Genomic DNA, 27,480 nt, shown 5'->3' with positions numbered 1-27,480 from the left:
TGATAGTGTTGTGATCATAAGCTGAGATCTGGTCCGTTGATCTCTCGCGCTCGTCGGTGACTGTCAGTTTTATCCTCCACGTGTAGTGTCACTGCACAATAGGACTGAGCATTTTATCGGTTAAATTTGATCGTTTCAATTCGATTTGGAAATTTCCAATATCCATAAACTTTCGAAATAAATCAAATACTAAAAATCAATATCCGTTAAAATCGAAACAAATCACAAATATTATAATTTTAGGAAGCGGATATCCGATCCGATCCGGTAATATATATACATGTATATCTTAATTATATTTAAAGTTTTAAATGTATAAAATTATATAATTGTTATTCTAACATATGATTTGATAAATTTTATTCACATTAAAGGAAATGAATAAATTTATGACAATTATAATTTTTTTCTTAAGTTTTGTCTTTTATAATTATTAGCTAAGTTTAAAAAATTATAAAATATGTAGATTCACTATTCATTTTAATTTTTATCTTATATATCATGCAAAAAAATATTTTACAAAACAAATTTGTATCAAAATTTTAAGATTATTTACAATAATCAAAACATATGAGAAATCCGTAAGTATTCGTAAATATCCGCAAATATCTATTTATTTTTCGGATATCCATTTTTCTGAATATCCGTATTTTTTTTAAAAATCGAAAAATTAGATATTCGCAACATACGAAGCAAATCACAAATACTTTCAAAAACTTGGATATCCGATCCGTGTCTAGATAATCGACTGAGAGCTTGGGACAGAGGTTTTGTATATGAAAAGACGGGTGGAGGCAGTGACATCGTTCACAGCAAAGCCAGAAAATTTGTAAACTGGAGAAGTGCCACACGACCGGATCTGTCAATCACTCTGGTACTGCATATGCCAAGTCCTAACTCTTAAGTGTGTTCGCCACCAGGTCTTTGAACTTCTCCCGAAGACCACTTGGGAAACTCAAACCCACCACACTCCACCTACAAGAACCGTAAGAGCAGCTTCTTCTACAGAACATCTTTACTCTAACGCTGAGGCTTCATCTGATCTGGGTGAAGCACCACCCTTTCCTTCTCCATCCAAACCATAGACGATCCTTCCAAAGTCAAAAAGGAACAGCACATGCATAAAGAAAGTTCATCCGAAGAACACCCATCAGCCTTATTACCTCTAGTGCGCCTTCGAAGGAGAGTCTCTAAAGTTCACACGAGTAAGAAGTGACGCTGAGTCACCCACACGCCAAGACTGCTTCACGCGCCACCTTACACCACTCTTCTTACTTCTCTAAGTTGCAAGCCAGCAGGCAACATCAGCTTCCAGATCTATAACAAGAGTGACAAAATGCAACCCCACCCCATGTCACTGTCTCAGAGACGAGAGCCAACGAAGCCAAAGGAAAAACGGCTTGTCGAGCATCAGCGACTAAACCCTAAAATTCGACCCGTCTCGTGGCCTCGTCTTCACATGGAAGTGATGAACAGTTCGTATATCAATGAGATCAACAATATGAAAACAACGTCACTTTGATTTTCTGAAGTAATTGTAGGCTTGTAGTCCATTTTTTAGTTAAAATTGGAATTAGGAAAATTAATTAATAAATAAAAAAATACAAAGAATAATAAAAAAGAAATTTATTAATTAATCCAATGACATTCTATTATAAATGTTGTGCAAATATAAGAGTTAATCTAATTTTGTACTCTTCTTTTAATATATTAGATAGTTCCTGGAGAGCTCAGTGACCGTGTGATCAATTGTCAATTGAATATCTCATAGGAGTATTCTTAAATATACATGATTATTATAATGTAACTTTAAGTAATTACTATAGATAAATAAACTAAATAATATATGGTTGATTAACATTCTAGTTCATTAATAAGGAAATTTTTTTAAAGAAAATTCATGAATCCCTATAACTTACGAAGTTTTCCATTTTCTTATCTGAATGTTTGGTCATTAATTACTAAACTAGATTTTGACCCGCGCGCCCGCGCGGGTATTATTTTCCGATAATTATGTTCGTTTAATTTGTACTACTTTAGTTCATTGTTGAGACAATATATTTTGTTACTTTTTTGTGTTATATATTTTTGTTCTTAGATGTGTGTTGGATCAGTCATGTTATTATATATCTTTTTTATAATGTAAGTATGTATTAATATATCCTCAAATTACCATTATGTAAGTTTTTCTTTGTAATCTAATCCACAAAAGAAGAAATGATTGAAAATAGTTTTATTAAAAGGTATATTTACTCTTATATTCATAAGGTTATCTAATCCTAAACTTTGGTTTTAATAAGATAGATGGGAGGAGTTTTCAGGGTGAGGTTTAATATTTTAAAAAGTAGAACATAAATATTGAAAGTTTTTAAATATTTAAAAGAATTTTAGTTTTTAAAATTATTATTTAAAAATATAAAACAATGAGTACAAAAGTCTTTTATGTTTTTAGTAAAACATATTTTGGTAGTTTTCTTCTTTAAAATTCCTTTTTATGTTAAAAACTAAAAATGATTGTTTAAAAGATGTTACCATTTAAAAATTGTATCTATGTATTGTATATTGTATCTATGCAGATATTTTTGACCACATAAAAAACCCATATATTAATTTGTACAGAAAGTAAATATAGTTTATTTTTTAAAATGATAGTTAATTTGATAATTAATAACATTGGGTTGACAAAAAAATAATAATAATAACATTGGCAACCGCAAAATAATACGTTCTTGGGCTATACTATATTATTTCATCATTAATTATCCAATAAAACTTAACATTATGGCCCAAAACAATTGTAACAAAAACCCCATTTATAATGATTTTTATTCTGGGAAAAGCAAACAAAAAACGTAACTACTTTATTGCTCTGTTTACTTTTCTCTTGGTCGCAGCGAATCTCCGTCTTATCTCTTCTTTGATGTTCATTAAAATAAATCGCAAGTATGAGAAGATTGAAGAATCAGATCCACGCTGAGAGCAACGATTTTATGTATGTCAACTCCATTCACTCAGTCAAGAAAATGTATAAAAGGTTAGACTTCTATATTTTTATTTGACAAACTCAGATTAAGCGATTAATTTTTTTTTTTTGTGTTCAACTCAATCGATTTTTTTTAATTCCGACAGAGATCTCTTTCCCACTAGTAGATCTGCCATTAACCTCTCTCTTCCGAGACATGCAATCAAAATCCTAATCTTGTCTTAGAAGGGTAAAGTCGAACCATTCACCTCTCATCTTTCTCATCCTAACAACAAAAAATTTTCCTTTTCTTCACAAAACTGAGTTTCATGATTTTGTTACCTTTCAGATAAAACTTCCTTTTTTCGAGAAACCAAGATTTCAATAAGAACAAAAAGTCAATGATCGAGTGATTTTGCCTGGGTAATCTTTATGGTGTAATGGAAAATGCAAAGTTAAGTCTTAAATATTTATTGGAATATGTTTCAGATCTTAGTTATGTTGTCTTTATGCGATTATTTCAATTTCACTAATGGTTTGAATATATGTGTTTCAGACAATTGATATAACAAAAGGCGACGGCTAGAAGAAACCGACAACATGTTATTTGATCTTCAGACTATATTCATGTGGCTCAGGTAAATTTAGCCTTTTATTCCGGAAGAATTCGAGTTTTAGAAATTTCTTTTTGACCCTTAATCAATTCGTAAAATTTTTATTTTTGACCTTTGATCTTCGATTAACAGCCTATTCGGATATAAAACTTGAACAAAAGAACAAATGTATTTTAATAATTAGACATTCAATATACTAAATTATCAAACTTTTAGGATTTTTGTACATTGAGTACAATTAGATAATTTTTTTGTCAGAAAGATTGTGAAGATGTGTTTTGGCTGGATATCTTTCATCCCATGTGTTATGAAAATATATTGATTGTCGAGTGTTATATGGTTGGTTTATATATATATATATTGAATTACATATAAAATGTTATAAACAGAAATGTGTAATGTATAAGTCACATAATTGGGCCGTAGATGTAAACATTTTAAAATATACTAAAGACTAAGCCCAATTATAATGTTAAAACTGATTAGTCCGGGAAACAAATTAACAAACAAACCTAACCAATTTTTTTTCTTGACTTCACTTCCTTTCTGTCGGTGAATCAAAAAAAAAGACTGTTCATCTTTTTTGTTCATCTCTCTGCCAGCGTCATGTCTTAGCCCAGTGATCAAATCCCTGGAGCGATGTTTGTGAGGAAAAGGAAGATTCAATCATTGATTTTCTGTGTCTCAGCTAACCTTCTAATGCGCGAGTGATTCAAAGGTTAGACTCTACATATATTTCCCTTCCGGTTATGCGATTTGGTTTCTAAGATGTATTTTTTTTTGTCTGTTTCATATTTATATATACTAAATATGAGAGATCGTGTAGATTGGAGACTAATGGGTAGCTTTAAACTTGCGACCAGCAATGAAAGCAGAGGATGATGAATAAGTGATGATGAGTGAAATCACGTGATGATGCAAGTGAATCAGAATTGAGGATCTGTCAGGTAAGTATTTACTTATAAAATGATTAACAATACTCTTCTGCTTAAATTAGATAGGTTTACAAAATTAATCAAATTTTTCAAATTAAATAACCTTGCAGAGATCAAAGGAGGAAAGGATGAATATTTTCATTAGGCAAATGATACAAAGAGATAAAGTTCTCAAATGTTATTATGGTATGTACGCATAGGAGGTAAGAAATATGGTGTCATGTATTATCCTTCACTTGTCAATTCATTGTGTTTGGTGTTCTATATAAGGCTTAGGAATAATTTATGGTTTTTTTGATTTGCATGATTTCAAGAGTTTTGGGGAAGAAAGAATAAACTCCCGATTAAAAATCTAGACAACACCTTTGTAGACCAGACTCTGCATTACAGAACACGGTTAGTAAATCCCACTTCTGATGTTAGCTATTAGGTGAATGAATTATGCCATGGCTTTTTTAATTAGACGAAAGCAACTTAGCAACATCTAGGATATCGGACAAGTTATTCTGTTGGTTTCACTGATTGTTGTTGGTCGCTTTTAAGTTGTTTGATTGAAGAATATATTTGTTATTGTGAATGATTGTGTAAGAAATTGTAGAAAAATAATTGATGTGTCAAAATCAGAAGGGGTTATTGATGTGTCTCCTAAGATCGTCATCTTGTACTGTTGCTTTGTAGGTCGATATTGACCTCCTGCCCCAGTTATTTTAACGGTGTCAACGACCTTCCATTCACCAACAGGTAGGTAACGCTGTACACGATTCATTTGCGATCTCATGCATGATGCTTGGATTTTAGCTCCCTTTTCAAAAAAAACAGAGTAGAATATGATTCAGTATTAGTTGAGAATGAATATATATATATATATATAAAGTCAAAGGAAACATATCTTACAGTTTGATCTACCAGGACGCACTCAAGAGTATCACCAGAAAAACTGGTGCTTTGTTTCCACGAATGAAGAAGTTTGAGGGTTAGACGCCATTCATCTCGGTAAGGTTTTAAATCCTTAATAAGACACATTTTTCGATCGTTTGACATATTTGCTATGAGATTTCGATGGGTGGTGTTATATTATAGTAGAGGTATATATATATGGGTGTAGAAATTTAATTTAAGCCTAATTTATGGTTAGGATAGATACAGAACCGAGATTTGCTCATTTCTGTTTTCAACGAAATCGTATATATGAAAATATATCTTATTCAATATTAGATACTATTAAACTTGTTTGCGCAAAACATGGTAACAAATTAGTACAGAATATTTAGCTGGTTGTGTATTTTTCCCGAAGAATCATTGTTTTTCCACCAAATATATTGCGCATAATCGTTACGGAAGGTGTATTAATTGGTTTTAGTGTTTACGTGAAGAGAAAGAATGATCAAAACAGGAAGGTAATATTCGATCTGTTAGATGGAATAATATATTCCCTTCCTCCCAAATTTTTGGTAACTGAATTATTTGGTGGTTAAGCAAGATATTTTCGTAAAGATGATCACATAGACAATATTGACTTAAATTGGTGGGAAAGCAAGATATTTATAAAAAGGTTATTTACGATATTTTTTTATGATTTATATCTTGATATTTTAAAAATAATCTCTTTTTTCTATGACTCACATCCAATAAAGACGATGGCACCAATGGCTATGATTTACATTGGTGCTAGATAGGTGAAATTTGAGAAGTTTAGTGAATAGTCCTATTATTATAGTCCTATTATAGATGTAAGTTTAGGAGTTATTATACTATTGTAGCCAGTGTGTATCATGTTAAGTTGAATTAATGTAATTTTCTCTTAAGAATTCTTAGGTAATTTTCTATTACATGAATTTTACAAACCTAATTGCGCGCAGGTTAACTGGTAGTCATTTGTTAAATAGATATGAACTTTATTGATTTAAAATAGGATTAAAGAAAAAGTAATCTAAAACAAAGGGATATTCGTAAACAAACTGAAAATTCCAGAACAAAATTGAAACAAAACCAAAACAACAAACTCAATTAATCTTCTTTTTTCTTCTCCATTTTTCTCCTCTATCCACATAACTTCTTGGATGTAGAATTCATGTCATTAAGATCAGTATCTCCTTCCTTACGTTTAGATCCAGATGTTGGTAGATCTTCAGATGAACTCTCTTTGTTATGATCAATCAAAGGAACCTAAGGATTGATCAAACGTTTAGGTCAAAAATATGTTGTACATATATTAAAGCTATTATATGGTAACAAACTTATGTACCTCGCAGGTAGTCAGACTGGAGTTAGTGACAATGGAACATTGTGTGATGGAAATCTTGAAATTATGGCCCGAAAGTCTGTACATCCCAATAGCCGGGTAAACAGAAAAATTCTCGAGGAACTTCCATTGACCGACTTGCAAATTCTTAACACGAGCAAGGAAGATCCTCTTACAGGTACAATACATCTCGGTTCCCTACAATAACAAATAGTCATATGTTGGTTTAGTCGTTGGATACTGAAAGTTATAGAAAACAAATAGATTAAAAAGAAAGAAATACCATCCTATCTTCAAGTAAGAATTCGAAAGTGTCTTCTCCAGAATAGTTTGATTGTTGCGACCACGAACGAAGAACTTTTACTTCAACCTTCCAAGTATTCTTATATGGTTTGAGATTGTTCAACATAGTGATTTCGCTGTTTGTAACTATAGCCATAATATTTTTTTTTACGGCCGCTCGGTGGAATAAGATAGGTTATAAACTGAAGTGTATGATCTAGGTTATAAGGAGTGATTGCTTGTGGAGATATTCTTGTGAATATTTTTTGGATTGTAATATCTTTTTTGGTAACAACTCCTACGTTTTTGGTAACGAATTATAGACGGCTTTTAAGGACCAGTTACCATATATTTTGTGTGCATAAAGATAGGATGGGAAGCAAGATTCGATTTTTTAAAAAGTGGGCTTACGTATCAGAATTTTTAAATGGGCCATCGTATGTTTGAAATTAGATTGTAAAGGGTTATTTTTAAAAATTACTAAAGTGGCTCTAATTAAACATGTGTCCAAACACATTTCATTAAGATTACTAATCAAGTTTCCAAACAATCCCATTTTGTACTTCAGTTTTAATAAGATAGATTAAAACAAAGTAAATTTGAATGTATTAAAATAATAATTAAATCATCTCATTAAAAACTTAAAATCACACAAAACAATGATAAATGCTAAATTACCTTATTTCTAATAGGATTGTGCCATTATTGTTTCTCAACGTCTTCATGATCAGGAATAGCTTCCTCAGTTGACCTTATATAAATAGCGGCATTAACATGAATAGGTGATCAAGACTCAGAAACCCTAGCTCGAATTGGTGTTGCTTGTTCAACAAGCTTTCTCAATTGTTTAACACTTTAACTCAAGCCTAGACGTTTGCGTTTCCAACTCATTGGTAAAATCACACGGCTTAAATTTTTTTATAGAGATGACGTTAGAGAAGAAACCTGTTGGTGTTGATAGAATCATCGAAAAAAAAGAAGATAAGATCAGCCAGTTACCAGATTGCTTGCTTTATGAGATACTTCTCAATCTTCCCACGAAGGATGTGATCAAGGCTAGCCTGTTATGTCGCAGATGGAGAGATCTTTGGCAATCTGTTCTTGGATTGGATTTGGAGTTTAAGGGCCCCAGAGATTTTGATAAATACGGTTTCTTCTACAGATTTCTAGATGTGAAGAGGGACGTGTGCTTACAAAGAATTAAGCTACGGTATGTTAGATACAAGGACAATACTTATAACGAGACAACAATAGACACTGCTATTAAGCAGAAAATTCAACATTTAGATGTTGGTTATGTTGACCCAAAAAGAAGAAAAGATATTCGTTTAAGGTTAATTAAGATACCTCCAACCATTTATACATCGTGTGAGAGGTTGGTCTCTTTGAAACTCTATCGTGCAACCTTGCCTACACCTCCGCAGTCAGTTTCTTTGCCTTGTCTCAAGTTCATGGATCTCAAACAAATCTGGTTTGTTGGCAGTTTTGTAATGGATATGCTGATCGCTGTCTGTCCAGCTTTAGAAACCCTCACTGTGGATTTATTGTATGGAGTCGAAGTCCCATCTCCGTCTCTTTTGAACAGTCGCTATATTGAAAGAATCATTATGAATGATTTGAGCTCCATTGTTAAGTTGTATTTTGTTGGTTTGATTTCTTCCGTTGAAAACTATCTTCATTTGCTTACAGTGATCTCTCGTGTAAGAGAGTTAACCATCTCTTCTGACATTCTCACGGTAAACAATTTTTTTCTCTAACTTTAAGACTTTTGTTGTTGTTGTTGTTTCTCTCTTAACATATTTATATGTTGTTTTCTTTGTTTGTAGGTCCATCGTAAGTTCTCCAAATCGGAATCATTACCCCAGTTTCATAAACTTTCTTTCTTGAGCGTCAAGGCTATCAATAACTTTGGATTCTGGGAACATTTGCTAGTTTTTCTTGAGAAGTGTCCAAATCTAAAATCCCTTGTCATGGTTAGTATTTCTCTTAGTTAACCAACTAATTAATACTTAGATTCTGAAACTGTCACACAAACTTATACTAACTACTCTATTTTCTTTTTTACTCTCTCTACATTGCAGGACTTTAAAAGTTATAACTATGGATTAAACTTTTTCGATGTGCCTCAGTGTGTCTTATCATCGCTTGAGTTTGTTGAGGTAAGAGCAAAGGACATGGCAGATATGAAGAAAATAGGGAGATATTTTATGGCTAATTCAACAGCACTCAAGAAATTCACACTCCGTTTAGATCAGATAGAAGAAGAACATTATGTGATCCTAAACGAGCTCTTTGCATTGCCAAGACAATCTATGGAGTGTGAAGTTGTTGTTCGCTGTAGAGCTTTTGGAACATGCAAGCCCTTTTCTTTGTTTACTTGTGCTAACGGTTTCTCCTGATTGGAAGTCATGTACTTTATAGGGTTTGAGCTTTGCAGGTCATTTTGTGTTCCATATTTTGGGAAGTCGTAATAGGCGCTGCCTAATTAGGAATCTCAATGAAATAATCTCCAAGGCAGGACAATTAACTCTGCTATTTACTTTATGCTCTGCTTAACCATATGATGTTTCAGTTTATATTTTTCAGATACTAAAACAATGTGAACCTGCAATTATATATTCCACCACATTCTGATGTACCCTTTTTATTCAACAAACAATATGTTTTCACTTTAGATCTTTCTGGTGTAGAGGTATGTAACTAAAGTAATGTTTTTAAACATATAATTGTGTCGCAACGATAAGATTTAGCTATAAACACACAAAATTCCAACACATAAAGGCAGTCACATATAATAATAGCCATCATGAACCAAATTTTAAATGAGCCATCTAAATAACTGTTCAACTATGAATTTGAAGAAAATAGCACTCTCTTTAGTTGTTTTCTGGTCTCTTACGGAACCTATTTTCTTAGGAAGGAAACTTAATAAGACATATATTGAACTGAATGACAAAAAAAAATTATTTCGTATCTTATTTTTATATAATGTTCAAAGTACACAGAATAATTGAATGTTTCTATTCGTGAAAATACATTTCTGTCTCATAGAACTCAATTTTTCTTTATTATATTATTACTAAGCTATATACTAAATTGCTGGAGTAATTTTTTCTCTTTGACATGCTTATTATGTTTTGTAGATTACTAATCAGAAGAATTATAATCATAAACACTGTGTAGATGCTTAAAAACACACATCTATATATGCATTAGTTGATTTATATATGAATTATAATCATAAACACTGTGTAGATGCTTAAAAACACTGTGTATATATACAAGCTCAACACTTTAGTTCATATGTACCTAACCCAAATTACACCATTGACCTAGATCCACTCCATTTGCGCTCTCTATATATAGATCCACTCTGCCAAGTATTCATTCACACAAAAAACACACAACAACATCCAAAAAATAAACGGCTGAACATTGAAATATTAATTAAGCTCCAACATTATAAATCAATTATACGAAATGGCTCGCGTAAGGATCTCCATTTCGATTATTTGCTTATTGATTTTAATTGTAGGTTTTGTCTCGCAATCTTGTGAAGCTAGAAAGGTTCTAATGCCTTATGGTGCAAGCAAGGGATTGTTTCTTAGCGCCCTACCAAAGGGCAATGTCCCACCTTCAGCTCCAAGCGACAAGGGTCACACTTCTCCGCCAGAGGATTATTCCGATCATCATACGGTTCCAGAAATCTCGCCAGAGATTTACCGTCGACTAGGATCGGTCCCTAGCCCCGGCGTCGGTAATTAGGCACATTGATTACCGACATTTATATATTATTTTCGACTTCGTTTCATCATATTATCATATATATTGTACGTCGTCTTATAGTGAAGTCTGTGTGTGTGTCTGTGTATTATATGGTACTGACTACTGAAATAGATGTATTTGCGTGTGTAATCCATAATTGAGTACTAAAAATCACTATTTACAGTAAATTTATTGTCTTTTTGTGTGTTTAGCATATGGTACTTATGAATATGTAGGCAACAACATGCAGCTCTTCTTTTCGCGATGAATAAGACAAAAATTGAGAAAATTATTGTATATGAATTATGTATTTTTAAAACATGGCCAAGGCCAGACCTGAAAGATATTCGGCCACCAAGCAAAAAGTATTTTTTGGCCCTTTATCTTTTTTAAGAAAATATTACAGTTTAATGAATTGAACTTTGCACTTTGACTATATATCCTGAGATAGTAAGGTCTTTACCAGTAAAGCTATGTAAATTTTATGATAATATTGACCCCCTAAATATATAAATCTTGTCTGGCCTCAAAACACATACTTTATCTGCTTTATTCAGGCACGGTTCTTGGCCAGCGGTTAAATACTTAAATATCGAAGTAATTATTTTATTCAATAATTATAATAAAAATGAAAAGAGAAAGAAAGACCATGAAAAAGACATGTACAATAAATCGTTTGGAGAGGATCTTAAAAGTTTTATATCAAGATATTTTTGAAAATTTATTGCTTTTTAAAAATAACTCTGTATAAGAACACAACAAAATCAATTTGTTTAGCGCATTTTATATCAATTAGTCTATTACAATAGTTGTAGCCGTATTATGTTTTCATTTCTGGTAAGCTAATAGTTTAGCGCATTTTATAAACTTAAACAACTCCAACGACTATATCAATTAGTTTATTACAATAGATTTTAGAGACACTTGTATAGATCAACCAGCGGTGATAATCCAATGGCGCTTGAAAGAAAATAAAAATTCAATACAGTAAAATCTTGGTTCGATTCCTGTTGACCACCTAGACTATCTTAAATGATGAAAATATATGGAGTGCTATGTGTTTCGTGGGATTAGTCGGTTAACCTTGATCGCCGAATTTTCACAGTTATCCAAAAAAACATGTCTCTCTCGATCATACATCATCAAAGAAAACATTCTGGATCATAATCATTTGAGACGATGTACTATATATGTTGCGTACTTAAATTTACACCAGGAAGGAAGCTAATAGTTATAAGCCCCCTACAACTTTATAAGTCGATAGTAATAATAATTCAAAAGCTTCTATTTGGCACTTTTGTAGCAAAGTTGATGAATTGACAATAACCTATAATTATTTGTGTGTTTTACGAGAGACGTCTTCCTCTGTCCTGTTGACGTTATATCTTCTATGAATAGATTCAGAGTTTAAGACAAAAGAGAAGAAAAAGACATGCAATAATATAAGGAACACCATTATTGCTCATCTCCGGGATTATACTATTTATGGACTAACTTTTTGTCACGAAGCTTCTTCTCCCACTTTCCTTTTTTGCATTTTCTTAATAAGTTTAACTAACCAACTAGTAAGATGGAGCCGCCTTTGCACATTCAATGCATGTTATATATGTATCTTAAAATCAGCACTTAAATTACACAATATTTAAATCTGAGTCTTGTGACAAAAAAAAAATATCAGTTTCTTTTTTGATATACCCAATCGGCTTACATATCCCGTTTGAGAAGCAAACCGTATGATCTTCATACATAACATCATGTCAGATAAACGTTGCTTCAAATTTGAAAGAATCTGTGTTTCTGATTCTTTTTTCTTTTTTGAAAAAAGTGTGTTTCTGATTTTGACTTGATAAATTGTTAAAAGACATTCATATATCTGTCAAGTATGATCCAAAACTAGTAGGTATCAGTTTAGATTCCATAGATAGCACGCTAATGTTATATCAATGGTTGAATTATGCTTGTAAGATAAACGTGGTTCTGAAATTGTTGAAATACGTTTTATAATTGTATTTTACTTCAAACCCGAAAGCCAAGTTTAAATCGTTCAATTGGGTCATTATCATACATTAGTCTATAAATCTTGGTAAATTTGCATTATTCTAGATTTGTTTTTAAACTTGTAAAATACGTTAGTTTCACTATCACCATGTGAATCTACCAATGTGACTCTTATAACACTAGTGCATCTTACTTAGAATAACTCCATCTTTTCATTTCATTTTCTTGATAATGATGTATCAAAGTTTACTTCACTTTAGTTTATTACGTCGGCCATCTTTATTTCACATTACCACACACATACACACAAATACTGTCTTGAAAGAGTTTTGTTATTTAATTTGATGTTTAAAATATATAATCAAGACCATACGCAATAGCATGTGTTTGACCAACCACATAAAATTATATGTATATCCTTACTTTTGAGGATACATAAATGCCACGGTCATATAGCCTTAATAAGGATACATATATGCCATGGTTATATAAGCTGACTATATATAGGTATAGTACTTCACACCATAAATCCTTAAGATAGACTCCATCATTTGAAGATCCGTAGTATAAGTTTGTTCGTAACTTTTTTTTCAAAATCATGACTTGGTGGAAATGACCTGAAATGTTATCCTAACGTTTTGAAAGAGCCCTATTCATTTCCAGGTTTGAACTGATCAATCAATACCAATAAAAAATATATATATATGATCAAAACTATCTATAAACAGTATGATTTTATAAAATATTTTTGTAATGTTCAAAAAAAAAAAAGTTTTTGTAAACAGAGATATGGGATGCGTTGTTGCTTCTAGGAGCTACGATGACCTCAACTTGTTCCTCTGGTGTGAAGTTTGCCCATTTGAAGCTGAGTCGATGTAGTCTCTAGTACATCTCTAGGACCTCGTTGTGACTCACAACACCAGGGTTGTAAAGTCCCAAATCCCTCTCAGGTTTCTTTTCGCCATCTCTATTGAGATTGGAAGCAGCTCGTCTAGCACGGTCATGTGCTGTTTGGGATGTTCACTACTTTGTACCGGGAGATCTTACTCATGAAGTTTCTAGAGTTGTTTAGATCAGAGGATATCGGCATCCTAACTCTTAAGAGTGCATAGATTATCAAACTCCTTAAGCAGCTCCTAAACGTATGACGGGTCACAACCAGATCATTCTAAGAAAACAAGCTTATCTAAGTAAACATGTAATCACATAGTTCTAAAAATCGGTGTCTACACGTCAACCCGGTCTTAGCCGATTTTCTTAAATTTTATTTATATGACTCAAATCGGTTTACATTATTCTAAATCGGTTAAAATTGGTTAAGTGGAGCCACTAGTTCGCACCACCATCTGGCTCTGACTTGAGTTTCCAGATAAATTAAGAAACGGCTCCAGAGTTCTCTTCAGACCCATCAGAAAGTCTTCCACCAGGCATCATCATCAGCATCCTCAGATGAGGAAGCAATGCTTCAGAAACATCAATTCACCATTTCACCCCACCCTTCCAGGTTCTTCATGTACAATTACATCGTCTTCTTCAACAGTTCTTCCCACGTAGTACTCTCAGACCATCCCAAGATCTTAAGCTTCACATCATCAAGAAAGTACCTCTGGTCATTAAAAGGTCTGTTCTCCACAAACTTGATGTTCACCTCAGGATCTTTGTCAAACAATTTGCAGATATCTTTCGCAACATCATTCACTCTCCTCTCTTTCTTTGTATCAATATTATATACATGTCCAAGCTACTTCTCCCTTGTGAAGCATAACCTCAAACGCCTCAGCAACATCTTCACAGTAAAGATAGCTACGAACATTAGTACCATCTCTATGAATAGGAAGAGCTTTCCCTCTTATCACCAACAAAAATAAACTTAGGTCCAACAACAGCATCTTCATCTGTCTCAGCCATTAACCTCATCTGCTCTCACATGTATAAACCTCCTGATCTATCCTCTAGTCACTTTACAAGCCTCGAGAAGGACATGCGTTCCGTAGATATTGTTTTTTAGTGAACTCGAAACTGTTACGGAAGGAGTTGTCCACGTGAGTTCTGTGAGGCGAAGTGCATGATGGTGTCAATGCCTTCGGTGATGAGAAGGTAGGAGGTACTTGGAGAGGAAGGAGTCGTTGAGTTATTTATATATGTAAATATTTTGATTGACGAATATACACTTCTCCTTCTTACCCATATACAGATCCGAGAACGTTACAGCTTTTAGCTGGTTGGTGCGTGTTGGCCGCTGCGTTTCGTCAATTTTGGTGTGAATCGCTTCTGGACTTCTTTAACCGCTATGGCAACTTCGACGCCATTTCTCAGCTGATCACGGTAAACAAATTGACTTGGGTTAAAACGTTGCAACCAGGGCGGACCCACGTGTTCGGTGGTGGGGTTGTACTTGACACACAAAAATAAGATAATTCAAATTTTGTAAACTATCATTATTAATTAACTCTGGCAATTTGGTTGATAAGAATTTGAATGAACTCCCAAATTTGAGTTCCACTCCCCTTTGTGACCTTTATAAATTTATTTATTTCGCACCCACATAAAAAAAATTCTGGATTTGCCACTACTTGCAATTTCTACTTCGTTTTGACCCTTTTAAATTTATTTATTTTGACTCCACATAAAAATTTTATGGATTCGTCCCTGCTTACAATTTCTACTTTGTTTTAGAGCGAGTCTCACTGTCGGAAGTAGAGTTTATATTATTTTAAAATTTTAATATAATTCTCCTAGGAAAATACTATTCATGATGATCAGTCAAAAAGAATACTATTGACGTTTATCTGGTTCAAAATATATTAGAAGTACATAATTTAAATAAATTATTAGTATTTATTTACCTAAAACGTTAAATGATATGTGTATCATAACAGTAAAGATATAACAATTTATTTATATACGTTGGCAAAAGATTAATAGATGTAAGAATTTATAAATAAATAAAATGCAATTATGCAACCCAAAAGTGAATATATGCACATGACGACATCATGGAGCGATGAGTGGGTCTCAACGTGGGCACAGACTTTCTTACCGCGTTGAGGTGTTCAGGACATTGGCTATGTGGCTCACCTTCGAGCACCGCCCAGGAATTTTTCCATCATTTTCATTAATCCATTTGACTTTATAACATGTACGACTCTAAATGGTAATCACAATAAGAGGAGAAAATGATAAAGTGAGATGAATCAGTCTCCTATTTGAACTTCGAGAAAAATCGTAGTTGAAGAGATTCACCGGCTATATAACCAGAATGTAAAAACATTGGTGAAATGATAGACACTAAAAAAAGTCAAAATTTATGTCTATAAAAGAAATTATTTGTGATATCTATGACTATGACGTAGTCCTCCCATACCATTTCCATGCAACCATAAAATTGCAAATAAAATATAAATTTTTAGGGAACATAAATAAATAAATGCTTGATTGGAGTGAACCGCTAGATACTTCCTTACGTAATTTTTATGGGTGAGTGTGACCACTCATTCCATATGCTATCGATAGAGTAGGCTTGTAGCTTTTATATACACATTTTATCTGTTTCATCTAAGGAGAAACTAATCAGGCATGGAACCCAAAGGAGAAACGCAGTGGAGCTCTATTATAGTTCCTTCGGTTCAAGAGATGGTGAAGGAGAAGATAATCACTACCGTTCCTCCTAGGTATGTCCAATCTGGAGTCATTGAAGATTCTGATCTATTAACCGAGATCCCAATCATCGACATGAAGCAGTTGTGTTCTTTTACCTCCATGGACTCTGACTCGGAGGTTCAGAAACTCAATTTGGCTTGCAAAGAATTTGGATTTTTCCAGGCAAAGTCTCCAACTTCTCTGTTTTACAAAATAATTAGACGACCTCAGGAGCTTATTAAATATGCCACGTCTTAGTTTACTTTTATATGGAGCATAACCCTTTCCGTCTCGATATATATTAAGGTTTTAAAAATCATTTTAGGCTTTAACCAAAAAAAAATCATTTTAGGCGGCACATAAACACTATCTATGCACTTATCTGTTTAATTTGTTTAATAATTATGTAGTAAAAGTTTCTAAGAATAGAATTAAAGTACATCCGTTGATTTCAAGAATATTTCAAAATTAGGATTTAAGAATACCTGAAAATTAAAGTTTGAAGTGATTTATTAAAATCTCTTTAAGAATTTTTTTTTATTAATCAAATCATAAATTGAATACAATTCTTGGCATAATAAATTTATTTATATGAAAATCAAATAACTTAAACTATCAAAATCTTTAAGATAATTTCGATTAACTAAAATAAATATCAAAATAAATAATTAAGATATTTCTCTACATCAGCTACCGTCTAATGATTTGGTGAAGTATTATTTATTGTAATTTTTGTGAACGTTGATACTTATTCGTTATATGTTAAGGAATCTCTAATTTCGTTCTATTTTCTACTCAAAAATAGAGTTTAGAATAAAAATGATCCAATAATACTTTATTTTTCATTATATAATAGAGTAAAAAATTGGTTTGCTTTATATATAAAGTAAGTTGAGTTATTTTTCATCACTTTAAAATAGAGTACTATTGAAATATATCACAACTATATTATAGAGTCATTATATTTTAAAATTTAAAATATGATAAATCATTGGAGATGGTCTTATTTCTTTATGGTCATTTACAGCTTGTAAATCATGGATTAGACCCAAGTTTCTTGGACAAAACAAAGTCTGAGATTCAAGATTTCTTCGACCTTCCCATGGAAGAAAAGAAAAAGTTCTGGCAACAACCAAATGAGATGGAAGGTTTTGGACAAGCTTTTGTGGTTTCAGAAGATCAGAAACTAGACTGGGCAGATATGTTCTTCTTTATAGTGCAACCTGTTGAATTACGCAAGCCTCACTTGTTCCCCAAGCTACATCTTCCCTTTAGGTTTTGCAACACTCCCAACACTCTCAACTAACTCCACAAATTCTCTTTGTTTACATTTTTGTTTTATGTTCTCTAGAGATACATTAGAGATGTATTCCGCTCAAGTGAAGAGTATAGCTAAGATCTTAATAGCGAAAATGGGGGAAGCCCTTCAGATAAACCCTGAGGAAAATGAAGATTTATTTGGTGATGATATGCTACAGAGCATGAGGATGAATTACTATCCTCCCTGTCCGGACCCTCATCAGGTTATTGGTCTAACTCCTCATTCGGATGCGGTGGCCCTCACCATATTGTTGCAGGTGAATGAAGTTGAAGGTCTCCAAATCAAGAAAGATGGCAAGTGGGTTTCTATCAAACCGCTCCCAAATGCTTTCATTGTTAATGTTGGAGACATCTTAGAGGTAAAACCATATTATACGACAGAGCATGTCGTATCAATATTATTATGTTGTAACTAACCCATTTTGTACGGGTAATGTAGATCATTACGAACGGAACATACAAAAGCATCGAGCATCGTGCAGTGGTGAACTCGGAGAAAGAAAGGTTGTCTGTTGCCACATTTCATTATCCAGGACTGAATAAAGAAATTTCACCCTCGAAAAGCCTCGTTGAAAAGCAACAAAAGGATGCAAATTTTAGAAGCCTGACAACGAAAGACTACTTGAGAGGCTTGTTCTCCAGTGAACTCTACGGAAAAACTTATCTCGATGCGATGAGAATCTAAGAGAAGTGATATCTTGTTTCCCCAAAGATATGTCTTCTCCAAACTGGTCCATGTGTTTTGTTTTTGCTTTTCTCTTTTGTCTCTGATTAAATCTGTTAAATTCAAAATTGCACAGTGAGATTAATTGAAGGTTTGATATAATAAGACATAGGTCCATTGCTTATAGGGTTGGTATCATAAGATAATAAAAAAAAAGATAGTGAGTGACTCTTTTTTTCAGAGAGAGAATATGAAAGCACCGGTGAGCACACGCCGTTTTTATCTGGGATAGCAGAGGATTTGAACCAGAGGCAGATCCACATGGTGAAAATGTGTGCCAACTGACACAGGTTAAACTATAAAAACTAAATATGCAAGCTGTGGTCAATAAGTTACCATGGCTATTTTGGTTAGAGCAGTTAAGTGGGACACCCCTTAATCTTAGGTTCGAACCATTATATGGACTCTTATTTGAGATTTATTTTGATATTCTTAATTTTAATACACTTGATTTATTTGACACACCTAATAAAAAAATGATGGATCCGTTATTGATTTGAACTCGGATCTTTTAAAGATTCACGGAATGTCTTGTGCCACCCAACCACTGACGCGTAGTTTTATCATAAGACAATAGCTTGTGTGTCTTCATTTCTCGAAATTAGTGTTCCTTAAAGTATTTATGTAAGAATAGTAGCACATGCTTCACTCTCAAACGGAAAAATAAGGGTGTGACTGTATGGTATTTATGTTTATAGAATAAATTTTTACTTTAGATATGTATTTACTCTTAGTTGAGGTAAAAACTCACTAATCAAGTAGAATATCAGTTTTCATTATTTACTAGAAAAAATTACTCTAGATTTTATGAGAGTAATTTGATTTTACGCTTAAGTTTTATTATATATCTTCTTTTCACCCTTTTAATTTTTCCTCTCGTTTCTACCATTTTATTTACTTTCTTTAAATCTTAAGTTTATTCTATAAATCACTGTTATTGATGGTTTTATGACCTTCTGTTTTAATAAAGTAGACGATCGTCTCACTTATTAGACTTAACTAGGGATCGTTAACCCCGCGCAAGCGCAGGATTTGTCTGGCTTTGTGTTTTCTATTTTGTTTCTAATTAATAATTTTGGGTTTTCTTTATCATTCTTGAATCTTAGTGATTTAGTGTTTTGTATGTTAGTTTTATCTATTATATTTTTCTATTTATATCCTTCTTTTTAGTTGGTGTATTAAGCTTTTAAAAGTGTAGATTGTTTTACCAAATTATGACTTATCCCATTAAACTGAGTATGCTTTATTTCTGCATTGTCACCTAAATGTCAATGTTTTCGGGCTGCACTTAAATTTGGTTATAATTGAACTTGTTGCAGTATAAGGTCTAAGATGGTGATGTATAGAGAACCTAAATATTTCGTAGCTATTGGATTGTATCTAGTCTTTCATAAAACATGTTTGTAAGATTAAGATACAATTAAAAAAAAAGAATTAAAACACAAAAAGTAAAAAAAAAAAAAATTCAATGGTCTTCATTTACTCGGAGGGACTTACTGTTAGATGATTGAACATCAGTGCATAATCAATCCACCGAGATTATTCCACCGTAAATAACGAAAACTCATTCCATACACTTCCACAAGATCTCCCATGTATCTCACCTTACGAACTGCTCACCCAGAGAAATTAGGCTATCCATTTAAGTTTCAATTAAAAAATGAGACAAATATAAGGCACCTTAACTGAAGTGTATAAGGGTATTAAGTTCAAACACGTTGTAAAAGCAATTAAGGTCGTATAGTTTCACCTTCAGCTATGTGGAGAAAATGTTTGTTAGCAGGATCATTCTCGTTGTAAACATTTCAGAAGTTAACTTCATTCCCAGATAAAGCAGTAGCATGTACGCTTTTTAACATGTTCCAGGTCAAAGCTAACACAAATCCAAGTTGCATGTTTTATATTTTGGCTAATTAAAACTGTACACCCAAAAGAGTAAACAACCCTTACCTTGTGTTGTCAACAGGTTAGCTTCTTTCTAGGAGGAGAAGATAAAACCGACTTTAGCAACTTCACAACTGAGATCTTACGGCACAACCGAAGTCGAGAAGTCTTAGAAAGTAATTAGAGGACATGTATTTAAACAGAAAGTAATAAAAGCTGAAAGTAACAAATATCAAAATAATCAGAAATGTTCAGTTAGCTACTGAGCTGTCACGATTGAACATTTGAGTTCTATAACTGAGCAGTGTTTAGCTGACTCTCACAGCTGTGAAATGGTTGCCTAATAGCGTTGATTATTACAACGCTGGTGAGTGATGACTCACTCTCACTCCCAAGTCCCAAGTAATGCCTTTGGTGAGTGGTGACTCACAAATCTGAATTTATTTCTGCTTTAGATAAACACAAATTGTACGGAACTGATTTAACATACATGAAAAGGTCGTGATGTTTACCTAATCGTATGGCAGAAGTTATGATCATTTGTTGTACCGAATCATCTCTAGATTTTAGCTATATTCAGCTAAAGAAAAAAAAAAAAAAGAGAAAACAAAAATATAAGATGCTCAAAAAGAACATACCTGCTCAGAAATATAACTAACATTACATCCAATTAAATGGAGTGTATGAGCAAAAAGAACTTACCTGCTCAAAAGCCAGAGTTGGTATGTTTTTCTTTGTTAGCTTAGTTATCTACCTGTCCAAGACCACAAACAACGCACTATCGTTGCCAAGAGTTGGTGCCTCTCTCTTAGTCTAGTCGTCGAATAGTAACATGGAAAAGAAAATGTTTTAGAATGCTTTACCGGAGAGTTCCAAATTTGTGTTTGAAAGAGCTTGGACATGGTCAAAATTGCAAAGCATGAATTTTTGAAGGTTGATTCGTAGGAGGAGTTGTCACGACTTCATCAACAGTTTTTTGGGGATAACAAAAGGATGATGCGTAATCGTGCATCGGGCAACTTCAAACCGATCAAATTTAACGATCAATTCAGCACATAACTGACTTGCGCGAGCAGCTGGGATGAGCCGTGGATCACAAAATTCTGCATATGGAGACAGAAGAGTAAAATCAAACATTATTTAGGATTCATGTGACAGAGTTTGACTATATGATTTGTGAGTGAGTGAAAGGTGTGATACCTTTTCATCAAGGAAGATGAGGTTGATTCCCATAAATTCACCGTTTTTATTGACGTTATGGGAATCCCCGAAGCGCAAGAGGCTAGAGACGATGAAATAAGAAGTCTGGCTAAGTTGGAAAGCGTCGCAGCAGAGGAAGACATTCTCCATGATTGGATGAAACCTGCTCTGGTTGAGAGAAGCTCTGGTAGGAAAATGAACAGTTTAATGTATTTAATCTGAAAATGAAAATTAGAAAGGGAAATGTATGAGGTTGTGAGGCGCTTTAATGGAGTAAACCTATATCTAAACTAAAGAAGAAGATTAGTCGTCTAAGATGCTTTTTCTAACAATGAGGTGCTAAGCAAAAGTGAAACTGGGCTGTAAAAATGCATCATGGGCCACCGAACATTATCAAAGTAGCCACAAAACCAAGGAAACAACGAAGCAATGAAGTTTCGAGAGTTAAACGAAGGGGAAAAGGGGAGAAGAAAATTTTAGAGACAAATGAGGACGCACCATAGAGTCATAGACGATCTCGATATATAGGAGGCTGGAGAATCCGTTACAGGAAGATGATTCGCGACGTCGGCAGAGATCGTGTGTAGGTTTATTATGATCGAGTAACAAAAATGAATTCTGGAAGAGGAAGCGCCCTCAGCCCTCAAACGAAGAAAGACGACAACCCTTATCTGCCAAAGCCGACCCCCATGAGGACGGTAACAGGCCCGAGAAGCCTATGAAAGAAATATGCAAAGACCCAAAATACAGATGAAACCGATGACCCATGTTTCGACATTTTTTTTAAAAGGTGGGTCCCACACGTTTGCCTACGTGGACACCTTAAGGAGCCTTGAAACTGTCCTATTATAATGTTGATTTACACAGTAAAACATGCTGTAAACATGCAAATTCTCTATGACATGTCCCATAAATTTCGGGTTAGTCATGATAAATATAATCACATTTATAAACAAGAATACCATGTTATTTTAAATTCTAACTCCTGATTAATTAACTCATTATGTCAAAATGTTGCATCCTTCCTATGTCAAAATAGCTTTTATCACGCTTCTTGAATCAATATTTCTCCATCTTAATTTCTTTTGTAAATATCCATTTATCCATCTTAGTTAGACAACATGGACGACGAGGAAATGCGCAGTTACAACCATTTGCGCCAGAGGACAATATTTACTTGCGTATAGCCAAAAGCAATTATATACTATACTGTCTGGTACTGCATTCAGCTAATTACATATTTCAAAATAATTGTAAGTGTAGAAATGTATCTATATTATTAAAATTGAAATACTTTTTGGTACTGTTTATAAACAAATATAGCAGTATAAATGAGAATTGTTTAGAAACATAGATATCATTAAAAAAAAGAAATATAGCGTCTTTTTAGTAATTTCATTAATATAATTACATTAATTGTTTTTCCATATTTCATTTAGTTTAATAATTTCATTAATTATATTACTTTACCTTGGCAATACATCACATCATTAATTATATTACCATAATAATAAAAGTGCAGATTTTTATTTATTAGTTAATCAAAATTAACTTTGTGCCAATTATAAAATCAAAAATGTAAAATAACTTGGTTTTGCATATGGTTAAACGTTCTGCTTAGTTTGTTTTACTTTTTTTTTAAAAATTTTAATTTCAATCGATAAAAAATTACGTAGCCAAAAACATAATTCAAATACATGTTTTTGTGAATAAAATAATAACTTAAATAAAAATAAAATGTATTACATTTATTGTCACTTAATTTTTCAATCTATATAATTATTTTACTAAATTAAAACTCTTTTTTATTTCACTTATTTTAGCCAAACACATAAAAATAGTCATTTTATTAGTTTATAAAATCAGTTAGGCATGAACGTTGACTATCTATTTAGGTATAAGTTGTTATTTTCGGGTATCGTTTTTTTTTTGTTTTGAAATTAGGTCCCGCTTGAATATTATAAATTTGTGTGTGGGTTTTGAGTTGGATCCTTCTGAATCTGAATGAGTTCGGTTGTGATATCTAAATAACAAATGTATCTGAAACATGTTTGGTTATTTGTACCAAAAATAATCATATTCTCCAATTCAGTCTTTTTTGAATACCATTAGTTATATTATGACTCATCTAAAATATCTAACACTAATTATGAAGAATTAATATCGTATAAAAATATAAGAACCAACCGCATAGATGTGCGGATCAATCTTTAGTTTTGAGTTAAATATGAACGACAGCACGGGGTTAATTAGTAACTAAAACCCACTTGACTAACTAAATCAGTCGCATGTCATAAGAATTAGGTCTAAACATAATGGCAGACAATTGAGTTATTCTTTGGTCTAAACTTAACGGCGGACAGCAGAAAATCTTGTCCCAGTGTCGGCGAAATATTTTTATTAACAGAAATATCAAATTCTCTAACAAAGAAATAAAGAATGCATGATTCTAACATTCTCTAAGACTCTAACAAAGAAATAACTTTGTTCGGCCTAATAAACCTGACTACTTAGCAAATTCTTGGTATACATGCATACATCTAATTCACATTTTAACAAATATTGGATCATTGATTTTTTTTTCCTTTTCAAATCATAACCAAGCAAAAATTGCATGGTCTCTGCATAAAAAAAGATTGAAGGTGGTCCAGGTTGATCATAAAGGGTCTCTCGTCTACAGATCCAACTTTCATCTCCTTTGGTAACAGAATGTGAGGGTTCAACACGAAACCTCAAGTTGTAGGGGATGCACTTGCAACATTTTGCGCTAGAGGACGATATTTTCGAACACCCAAAAACAAGTTTATATAATATATGGGGTCAGGTGATTCTTTTATAAAACTAGTTTCACACTTAAAATAATTATATGTAGGGTAACATGTTTAATGTTAAATATGAATATAACATGGGGTTAACAAGTAACAACCAGTTGACAAAGGCAGCCACATATCTTTGTCGATCTAATCTTTGAAACAATTGGAGTCATTTTTATCCCAAAGAGGACAATCAAACAGTTTCGACTATTGAGGATTTGGGTCAAACTAATCAATCATTATAACATAGGAGAAATCGGAATACCCTTTAAATTACCTAACACAACATCTCGCTAAACATATCTACACCATATCTTTTTTGGTCTAAGAAAGAAACCGCCATGGAATCCAAAGGAGCAGCTCAGTGGAGCTCGATTATAGTTCCTTCTGTTCAGGAGATGGTTAAGGAAAAGATGGTCACGACCGTTCCTCCCAGGTATGTTCGGCCTGATCAGGACAAGACTGAAGTCACCGATGGTTCTGGTCTAAATACCGAGATCCCAATCATTGACATGAAGCGGTTATGTTCCTCAACAACCATGGGCTCTGAGGTTGAGAAGCTCGACTTTGCTTGCAAAGAATGGGGATTTTTCCAGGTAAATCCCCAAACTTTTTACTACTTTGCAAATCAACGATCATCTTTATTTATTAACATGTCAAAACTTCATATGAAGATTTCAGACTTGTTTCTTCCGAGTCAAGTCTCAGAATTTACTAATACTCTTTTTCATTTTATTTGATGTTTACAGTTAATGCACACAAATTAAAAATGGTCCATACAATATATCTTGGTTACATAAAAATATCACTAAAAATTAATTTTCTACTAATAAAAAAGATTATATAACTAGTCACAAATCTCAAACGATATTAAATTTTTATTTATAATTTGTAAAAGAAAACTTTTAACACCAAATAAACTCAAACATATAAAGAGTATTATTGATTTGAGAAACTGGGAAAAAAAATTGTTTCTTACAAAAAAAACCATGGATTAATTTCTGTTTATTAATCATTGTGATTGTGTATTTGTTGTAATCTACAGCTTGTAAACCATGGAATAGATCCAAGTTTCTTGGACAAAATAAAGTTGGAGATTCAAGGTTTCTTCAATCTTCCCATGGAAGAAAAGAAGAAGTTTTGGCAGCAACCAAATGAGATCGAAGGTTTCGGACAAGCTTTTGTGGTTTCAGAAGATCAGAAGCTCGATTGGGCAGATATGTTCTACCATATTGTGCAACCAATTGAAGAACGCAAGCCTCACTTGTTCCCCAAGCTACCTCTTCCTTTTAGGTTTTTTTTTGTTTTTTTAAACTAATTTTACAAAGTTTTTTTTTTTGAAACTTAAAATTTAAAAAGTTTTTCTCTGTATAAATATTGGTTATCTGACTTCTTCAGAGATACTCTGGAGACGTATTCTACTGAAGTGCAGAGCATAGCTAAGATCTTAATAGCAAAAATGGCGAGAGTCCTAGACGTCAAACCAGAGGAAATGTTAAAGTTGTTTGATGATGTTGATTCGGTCCAGATGATGAGGATGAACTACTACCCACCGTGTCCACAACCTGATAAGGTTATCGGACTATCTCCTCATTCAGATCCAAACGGACTCACCATACTGTTGCAGGTTAATGAAGTTGAAGGTCTCCAAATCAAGAAAGATGGGAAATGGGTTCCTGTTAAACCTCTCCCAAATTCTTTCATTGTCAACATAGGAGACGTCATAGAGGTAATTAAATTACATCAAAAAGCATACGGTAACAAATCGATCATTGTAAATGGTTCTAGTGGGTTGATGTAGATCATAACAAATGGGACATATCGAAGCATCGAGCATCGAGGAGTTGTGAACTCAGAGAAAGAGAGGCTCTCTATTGCGACGTTTCACAACCCTGGAATGTATAAAGAAGTTGGTCCAGCACAAAGCCTCGTTGAAAGGCAGAAGGTTAGAAAATTCAAAAGTCTGACCATGAAAGAGTATATGGATGGCGTGTTCTCTCGTACACTCGACGGAAAAGCTTATCTCGATGCTTTGAAAATATAAAGAAAGTAATGCCTTGCGTCCTAAGAAACTCTACCATAAATATATACTCTGTTTCTCCTCGTGTGTTTTCTTGATTGCTGCAATAAACAAATCTATATGAACTTATAATAAGAATGCTTCTACGTATTGCTATAATAAGATGAATGTACGTTTCCGTTTCTTAATGTTCGTTGTTGCTTAAAGCGTTATCTAATAATAGTGAACACATGATTCACACACTGTTATCGTTATACGTGGTTTATCGTAAAATTTCCAGTTTCAATCTTTGACTCCCAAACTTGGTAACTTTTTTTTGTTAACGTGCGCTTTAAGAAAAGCCTAATTCACAAGATTCTTTAGATAACATACGAAACCTCAACCTAAGTACATACATTTTACTTAACGTATTACTAATCTCTTGTTCACTCATGTGGATAACATCAACAGATCTGTATATATATATTTAATTGATAATGAACGATGGATGTCAATTAATTCATCAAGAATCTTGATTCTTATTATTGAATCGAATTGAGAAAGAAAATGTTCAGAGCTTTCGAATAAAAATACAAAGCATGCCGATTTGAAATAGCCTAAACGGACTGGAATTTCTTTATTGTCCCACTAGTTTTACTATAGATATACTTAATAGATTTTAATTTAACTGAACCAAATTAAAGACCATTGATTAAAAGTTAAAACTTTCAAAATGTTTGTTTTTGGTTTGTAACATTTTGCAGGGTCATAAGGGGCATTTGAATGTCAACAAGATAGACAAGCAACTGTTACTATTGAGGTTTCCATATACTTAATAGATTTGCTAGTTGCACAAAAAAATAAAAATAATAATAATAATAGATTTGCTAAGTCCTTACTGGTACTAACTGCTGGCAGCTGCAAAGCTCTATGATTTAACAATTTGTGGGTTTTTTCTCTCTAAATCATTTGAGCTATTTATTGAGTTTCTGACAAAAGATTGGGTAGGTGTCTGGAAAATTATCAGAAACCCAATAAATAGCTCAAATGATTTAGAGAAAATAATTTTCTTTAATCTGAAATAATTTACTATGTGATGATAA

The 27,480-nt window shown here is 33.0% G+C and overlaps 4 protein-coding genes, 1 long non-coding RNA gene and 1 pseudogene across 19 annotated transcripts; 4 read left to right on the top strand and 2 right to left on the bottom strand.

Annotated features, from left to right (window-relative positions):
• Positions 1-235: 235 nt before the first annotated feature.
• LOC103842821 (putative F-box/FBD/LRR-repeat protein At1g16940) lies at positions 236-9,673 on the top strand. 9 transcript variants are annotated; one of them, XM_033280252.1, is made up of 14 exons: positions 236-3,034; positions 3,130-3,212; positions 3,312-3,416; positions 3,519-3,600; positions 4,179-4,294; positions 4,403-4,523; positions 4,622-4,714; positions 4,826-4,907; positions 5,190-5,252; positions 5,421-5,504; positions 6,764-6,931; positions 8,725-8,771; positions 8,862-9,008; positions 9,117-9,673. In XM_033280252.1, exons 11-14 carry the CDS (start codon positions 6,820-6,822, stop codon positions 9,432-9,434), a joined length of 624 nt encoding a protein of 207 aa, XP_033136143.1. In that variant the 5' UTR covers positions 236-3,034; positions 3,130-3,212; positions 3,312-3,416; positions 3,519-3,600; positions 4,179-4,294; positions 4,403-4,523; positions 4,622-4,714; positions 4,826-4,907; positions 5,190-5,252; positions 5,421-5,504; positions 6,764-6,819; the 3' UTR covers positions 9,435-9,673. The 9 variants fall into 9 exon arrangements, 2 of the variants coding, with proteins under 2 accessions (XP_033136143.1, XP_033136142.1); XR_628029.3 differs by lacking the exons at positions 8,725-8,771; positions 8,862-9,008; positions 9,117-9,673 and adding an exon at positions 8,111-8,715; XR_004451492.1 differs by lacking the exons at positions 4,826-4,907; positions 8,725-8,771; positions 8,862-9,008; positions 9,117-9,673 and having other exon boundaries at positions 6,764-7,384.
• A 252-nt stretch (positions 9,674-9,925) lies between these two features.
• Positions 9,926-11,462, top strand: LOC103842819 (precursor of CEP13-like). The gene has a single exon (XM_009119484.3). The coding sequence runs from the start codon at positions 10,516-10,518 to the stop codon at positions 10,798-10,800; it is 285 nt and encodes a 94-aa protein (XP_009117732.1). The 5' UTR covers positions 9,926-10,515; the 3' UTR covers positions 10,801-11,462.
• On the bottom strand, positions 10,879-14,997 carry LOC117127845 (annotated as a pseudogene).
• LOC103842818 (protein SRG1-like) lies at positions 11,451-18,604 on the top strand. Of its 2 annotated transcripts, XM_033280250.1 has the most exons (5): positions 11,451-11,462; positions 16,312-16,620; positions 17,465-17,712; positions 17,789-18,116; positions 18,197-18,442. In XM_033280250.1, the coding sequence occupies exons 2-5, from the start codon at positions 16,375-16,377 to the stop codon at positions 18,440-18,442; spliced, it is 1,068 nt and encodes a 355-aa protein (XP_033136141.1). In that variant the 5' UTR covers positions 11,451-11,462; positions 16,312-16,374. The 2 variants fall into 2 exon arrangements, with proteins under 2 accessions (XP_033136141.1, XP_009117731.1); XM_009119483.3 differs by lacking the exon at positions 11,451-11,462 and having other exon boundaries at positions 16,375-16,620; positions 18,197-18,604.
• Positions 18,605-19,670: 1,066 nt separating this feature from the next.
• LOC103842816 lies at positions 19,671-23,026 on the bottom strand. Of its 6 annotated transcripts, none has more exons than XR_004451502.1 (5): positions 22,064-23,026; positions 21,566-21,749; positions 20,878-21,468; positions 20,432-20,799; positions 19,671-20,354 (listed from the first exon to the last, which is right to left on the bottom strand). It is a non-coding gene; the product is annotated as an uncharacterized LOC103842816 (long non-coding RNA). The 6 variants fall into 6 exon arrangements; XR_004451499.1 differs by having other exon boundaries at positions 19,671-20,093; positions 20,232-20,354; positions 20,432-21,468; positions 22,064-23,023; XR_004451501.1 differs by having other exon boundaries at positions 20,432-21,143; positions 21,229-21,468; positions 22,064-23,023.
• A 1,693-nt stretch (positions 23,027-24,719) lies between these two features.
• On the top strand, positions 24,720-26,652 carry LOC103842815 (protein SRG1). The gene is made up of 4 exons (XM_009119481.3): positions 24,720-24,974; positions 25,424-25,671; positions 25,777-26,107; positions 26,180-26,652. Exons 1-4 carry the CDS (start codon positions 24,720-24,722, stop codon positions 26,420-26,422), a joined length of 1,077 nt encoding a protein of 358 aa, XP_009117729.1. The 3' UTR covers positions 26,423-26,652.
• The last annotated feature ends 828 nt before the right edge of the window (positions 26,653-27,480 follow it).

Source organism: Brassica rapa, chromosome A09, assembly GCF_000309985.2.
Source record: "Brassica rapa cultivar Chiifu-401-42 chromosome A09, CAAS_Brap_v3.01, whole genome shotgun sequence".
NCBI lineage: Eukaryota > Viridiplantae > Streptophyta > Magnoliopsida > Brassicales > Brassicaceae > Brassica > Brassica rapa.
The sequence above is the reverse complement of the archived record's forward strand: the minus strand, read 5'-3'. Positions and strand labels throughout refer to the sequence as shown.

Coding starts and splice junctions, on each gene's coding strand:
- LOC103842821 (XM_033280251.1), top strand. CDS start 2,995: ATGTCAACTCCATTCACTCAGTCAAGAAAATGTATAAAAG. Junction 8,772..8,861: donor TCTCTTCTGACATTCTCACG/GTAAACAATTTT, acceptor CTTTGTTTGTAG/GTCCATCGTAAGTTCTCCAA. Junction 9,009..9,116: donor ATCTAAAATCCCTTGTCATG/GTTAGTATTTCT, acceptor TCTACATTGCAG/GACTTTAAAAGTTATAACTA.
- LOC103842819 (XM_009119484.3), top strand. CDS start 10,516: ATGGCTCGCGTAAGGATCTCCATTTCGATTATTTGCTTATTGATTTTA.
- LOC103842818 (XM_009119483.3), top strand. CDS start 16,375: ATGGAACCCAAAGGAGAAACGCAGTGGAGCTCTATTATAGTTCCTTCG. Junction 16,621..17,464: donor AAGAATTTGGATTTTTCCAG/GCAAAGTCTCCA, acceptor GGTCATTTACAG/CTTGTAAATCATGGATTAGA. Junction 17,713..17,788: donor AAGCTACATCTTCCCTTTAG/GTTTTGCAACAC, acceptor TATGTTCTCTAG/AGATACATTAGAGATGTATT.
- LOC103842815 (XM_009119481.3), top strand. CDS start 24,720: ATGGAATCCAAAGGAGCAGCTCAGTGGAGCTCGATTATAGTTCCTTCT. Junction 24,975..25,423: donor AAGAATGGGGATTTTTCCAG/GTAAATCCCCAA, acceptor TGTAATCTACAG/CTTGTAAACCATGGAATAGA. Junction 26,108..26,179: donor ACATAGGAGACGTCATAGAG/GTAATTAAATTA, acceptor GGGTTGATGTAG/ATCATAACAAATGGGACATA.